This window comes from Rhagoletis zephyria, unplaced genomic scaffold, assembly GCF_001687245.7.
Source record: "Rhagoletis zephyria isolate East Lansing unplaced genomic scaffold, Rhagoletis_zephyria_1.1 Rzeph_scaffold_01260, whole genome shotgun sequence".
NCBI lineage: Eukaryota > Metazoa > Arthropoda > Insecta > Diptera > Tephritidae > Rhagoletis > Rhagoletis zephyria.
In genome coordinates, this window is record NW_016158344.1 from 101,497 (window position 1) to 106,961 (window position 5,465).

At 37.4% G+C, this 5,465-nt stretch overlaps 1 protein-coding gene across 1 annotated transcript in view; it reads right to left on the reverse strand.

Annotated features, from left to right (window-relative positions):
• Positions 1-1,262: 1,262 nt before the first annotated feature.
• The window catches only part of LOC108363371 (glutamate receptor ionotropic, kainate 2-like), a gene marked incomplete at its 3' end in the record, with an annotated part of 30,456 nt that continues 26,253 nt past the window's right edge, over positions 1,263-5,465 (reverse strand). The window contains exons 8-11 of the mRNA XM_017616714.1: positions 4,049-4,186; positions 3,544-3,974; positions 3,397-3,404; positions 1,263-1,307 (exon numbers count right to left, since the gene is read on the reverse strand). Of these exons, the coding sequence (XP_017472203.1) occupies positions 1,263-1,307; positions 3,397-3,404; positions 3,544-3,974; positions 4,049-4,186 (622 nt within the window). The remainder of the gene's footprint in view (positions 1,308-3,396; positions 3,405-3,543; positions 3,975-4,048; positions 4,187-5,465) is intronic.

The window sequence follows — 5,465 nt, forward strand, 5'->3', positions numbered from 1 at the left end:
CGTAACACCGAAGTACTGCACATTAAAACTGATTGATCTCAAGAAAGAAAGATCGAATCCCAACAAACGAAGATCATGCCCTAAGTAGAAATGAGCAAACAAATTTATGTTTTCATTATATAACCTCAAATAGCGCCAAAAACCGTGATTTTGGCACTTTGAGGTTAGGATATCTCAAAATTCTACTGCTAGAGCAATTGTGCGGCCAGATTTGTCACCAAGAAACGATGTGTTTTACTCAGGTGGTACAAAAATACAAATTTTTACAAATAATTAGAAAAGAAAAAAAGGGAATTCTTAACTTACTCGCATATCTACTAGCATTTTCAAGGCGAATAGAATTGAAAAAGGTGGGTTTGCAAGTTCAGCTTTTTATCAATCATGGTTGTATTTAAGTGCATTTAAATTTGTAGATTTTTGTAAATGCAGTGCTGCTACAGCTTTAAATATTTAAAAATTATTTCAGGTCTTAACTATATCGGAGTAATTATAGTTCAGAAAAAAGCACTAAAAACGGCACTAGGCACTAAATAATTTTTTTAGGCGTTTTAATTTTCAAAAAGCACTAAATCTAGTGCTTAAAGCACCAAGTTGGCAACTATGAGTGGGACTGTGTGGATTGCTCAGCTGGCGCTCTTCGTATGTGAAACACCCATGTGCTCAGAGAGCGCTCAGCATTCTTTAGGGGTGGCTCACAAGCATGAATATGTTCCGCTCTCAAACCAAATCGTGGTTGCCTCAACTAAGATTTGGTAACTATGACTAATACATGTGTTGAGAGAAAGCTTATCTGTATTAGCAGAGCTTAATAACATCCTTTTATGAACCATACGTTAAGTTGAATGGAATTTGTAGAAATATGCTTCAAAAAAATATTTATTAGTATTTACCAAACCCTTCAACTAAGTTAACGATTTTGTACAACCTAGGTGAATATTAGAAGCTTTGATATATTTAGTTATAATTACCAACCCATGGTAATAGTTCCCAATCCTTGGTAACAGTTCCCAAATATTGTCAAAATTCGGGAACTTAATATCTTTAGTTGTCGAAACTAATCCTTTTTCTCAGTGTAAGTTGCAAGTTTTACTAGTTTTGCGTTCAATGACTTTTTCTGAAAATTTTCTCTTGCTCTCAATTTTACTCTCTATTTTTCTTTTACGCTCTCGATGCAAGTACTTACCGGAAAAGTTATTGAATGGACCTAATATTTCAGTATTTTTTGCGCTCAGTACATTTTCAATGAAGTCTTAAACAAGTCGCCTACTTTTTTCTGGCGTTTTATGCTGCACAGCTTTTTTGACGCTTTTGCGAGCGTGCCTGCTGCAATAGATCGGCTCTACCTGATTTGGCTTTTAATGTGCAATTGCATCATTACAGCAAGCCTCGTAACCTCAAGAATCCAAAAAAGAACCTTTGGAGGAAGCAGCTGCAGCAAAACACAAAGATTGTAAAGAATAATTAAGAAAATAATTCAAAATCACTTCTACTTATAAAAGTTAGTAACAAAGAAAAATTACTGGGAAGTTAAAAAACGTCATTTTTTACACAAAAAACGTCCAAACGTCAACAGGGTTAGCAGCCATATAATTAAGTAAAATATTCTAACGTTATTTTAATATTACAACAATTTCTTTGGCATTTTCTCAAGTGCGCCATACACTTGGGTGGTTCACAAGGTGTCGTACTTGTCGTATTGTTGTATGTTGTAAAGTTTTAACGGCTAAATAAATGTTTAGAGGATTTGAAATCACCACCAACTATTTTTTAATTGTGTGAAATTTCATAATAAAACTTTTATGTTAGCTTGCGAATTCCTTAAATATAGTTCTCGCCGTTTAAAGTTTATGACATACAACAGTACGACAGTATACAACACCTTGTGAACTCCCTAACTATTTGTAAACAATTGTAGTACCTACACTGTTATTATAAAATCTCGTTTTTTCGCGAATTAGTATATAATATAACCTACTGTAATGTTTTTATATTAGCCTGACTATATTTTAGGGCAGGAATTCAATATATTATTTCCCTGTCAGGCTGTGAGTATTTTCTTAGCTCTCCAGCCGATTTGGTCCTTACATTAAAATGCACGATTTGATTCTGATAATACATACATGCTTGAGTCTTATCACAAGAATGACTTTATTTCGGCTCAACGCCGTCTTTTATATGTTTAAAATCTAAATTTTTATTTCTATGAGTGACCAATCACATTGGTCACTCCCTATTTCCCCTACTTCTAATCAAAATGCTTACTTACTATTTTGCATTGACATGTTTATGTACATACATGTGGTACATGTGCGCTGACCCAAGAATTATAGAATACAAGATTGCGCCTATCGAGCTGAGAGCAACTGGCCGTGACGTCAAAATATACCAGAATGAGAGAGCAAGACGAACTCGACAAGAAAAAGAAGAAGCATCGAACAAAAGGCAGTATTGCCAAGTTTTGAATTTGAAAAGGCACCAAATTTTTATTGGTGTATTTTATGGACTTTCTATGAATACATAATTTATTGTAAGGATGCCGATTCAAATTAATAAAAATCGATGTTTCTTGCACAATGGACGAAGAGAGGGTTAGCGGTCCGCGAATGGCGCGACCTTTATTTTCTGGATCGTGGCGCTGACCCACATACATATGTACGCTCGGTAATCTGATCTTGCTCTTGCAAAAGCAAGCATCAAGTGTACCTCATGCGGCGCCGTACGCTCAACGATAGTGCTAGCCGTGACGCGTGTTCCGCATGTGGCATCAAGTGCACTGGTAAGTATGCCACACAGGAAGATCACAACAAACACGCCGACTTAGCAATATGAACCGCAGGTGCTAAGTGTGGGTCGGGCACACTACACTACATTGTTATTATAAAATTTCGAATAAGATATTTAAGAAAACTAAAGATTTTTCTAATAGGGTAAAGGATTGTCTATCCGATGATGCGATTATCAAATAATAGTGTATATGGCATTTACACTGTTTCTATATTTCAGGGACGATATACTTCCCATTATCCTTGAGCTGTTTGCTTCATAATAAAAAAAATTAATCGCGCTCGAGAATGTCAAGGTAACGTTTCGTTTTGCAAGTTTGCGACCCTCCCAATCCCTTGTGTCACGCTCAAATCGTCAGATTATTGAAATGCACACTTTTCAGGATGTAGTTAACCCACCATTTCTTAATCTCGCTCGAGTAAATCCACCTGTCAAATTTTTTTTATTATTCTGATCAGCTACCCAATGCTCGGCTCTCTTGGGCTCCCCTACTATAGAGAGCGGGTATGGAATTCCAAATTTTTTCGATGAAACTGCTTCAAATTAACTGTTCTTTGAATAATTATGAACCACAGAAAACTGTTCAGCACGTTCTAAAATTCTTTAGCTAACATGTAACCCTAATAAGATTTCTTTAATGAAAAATTATGAAGCACAGCAAAAATAAATCGATGTATTATATAGCAAACATCGATGTTTCTGATGCATCGATGTTTGTTTAGATTTTTAGACTCTAAATTATATGTTTTAAACACTTACCAAAAGGCACTGCTATGGCGTAATGTTTTTCTCCGAATTTCTCGCCTACTATGCGGAGCTGGCAATTGCGCTCAATATTGTACTCCAAGCTAGTTGTCTCCATTAGAAACATATATGATCCATTATTTTTTAACACTCGTTCCACTCCTTCTTTATTATCCTTGGTGTACGCCGAGGGATCTTCATTGTTCATCATATTGAAGGCCAGACGATATACAGTCTCGTTCGACTCGGCAAACAGCGTATACGTACTGCCACCTTCCATAGTGCCAAACTTTATAGCTGTCTGCTCCGCCAGACTCTTGATGTCTGTAACACTATCCTCCATTTTTGAGCTGGTCAAAAATGCAGCCAAATTAGCAGTGTAAGAGTTGGGTATTATAACTGCAATTATCCACCACATTGCCGTGAATGTGCGGAACGGTGCACTTCTGTGAAAATATGTAGAAACATTTACAACTACGATAGAAGAAACGAAAAGATAACATAAAGATTATAGTGCTACTTTGGCAATATATCACAACCAGCCTGCATGATGGAGGCCGCTGTCAAATAAAAGGTATTGAGTAGGCCCCACTTGTTCTCCAACAGATCAGGATCTTTATTGCAAGGATGTGGATTTTCCCACTCATCTTCTGCGATTCTGGAAAAAATGAAGCAAAAGATATTGTCTAAAAATATCACTTAAAGCAGAAAAGTGAAATTGTATCTACATAAACATTTCTAGTCAATATCAATCATATAGGTACATTATACATAGCTCAGTTCGCGGTCAAAATTACTTGGGTTTGTCTTATCACAGCGCACGGCAGTGCGCGCGAGTGACCAAAACAGCTACAGTAGCATGCTGAAATGACTCGCTTATCACAGCGGACGGCAGTGCGCGCGAGTGAAAAATGCAGCCACAATAGCATGCTGAAATGAGTCGCTTATATATACACGAGACTTGGAAGTTTTTATCCAGATGTCCATTGGACATGTATGAGGTATCGTTAGAAAGGCCTTGCAGAGTGTGTCTAGAAAACATATAAAAGTTACATAAACGATTATCCGTTCACGTAAAAATTAGGCTAAAGGGTTGGGAAAGAAAAAACATTTTTTTAGTCGTATTACCACGTAACAAGCATTGGGCATTATTGGCTTTTCTTAAAACCAAAAACTATAATTGGCACTCATACGCAGCCATTTTGGGCATTGTTACATATATAGGTGGCACCAACGCGCTAAAATTACGAATAAAAATATTCAACGGCGAAGCGTGGTGTTACTCTCATGAAAACTGAAAGCAGACTGAAGTGAAATTCGCTGCGTCGTTTCTGGATACGTATAAGCGCTGCGACGCAGACGCTACTCGCGAGTAGCGTTTTGCCCATCATTGCTTTAAAGTCATCATCCACTACATTCCACTGCTTTATTCGTGAACCCAGGATCTCTGTTTCTCTATAAGACAGATTCAAATCACGACTAAGATCACTATAATCTTGGCTAGATATAAAATGTCGTTTCTTTACTACTGCCCGATTTGGAACATACGACGAGTCCTCATTTTTTTCAATCGGGAACTCGCTGCAAGGGTCTGCTTGTCCGTTTGCAGTTGGCTCCCCTGTGTTTTCTTTCGGGGTTGGTCTCGATACAGTCAACACATTAGCATATTTTATGAGATTGCGAGTTTTGTAGTGATGGCCAACGGTATCTGTTTGGCAGAAGTAGCAATCTTTCGACTTGTGATACGGTTGATAATGCCAAGTCATGGGAGTCTCAAATAACAAATGCTGGTTATAACACTTACCGGATTTCACTTTCTTCAGTACTGCAGAGCACGTCGAGCAAACACTTTCGGGTTCATACCAAGCACTTTCAACGTATGAGAGTTTAAACAAGTCGTTGAAGGAGTGAACCACTGCTTGATTCTTTTTAAACTC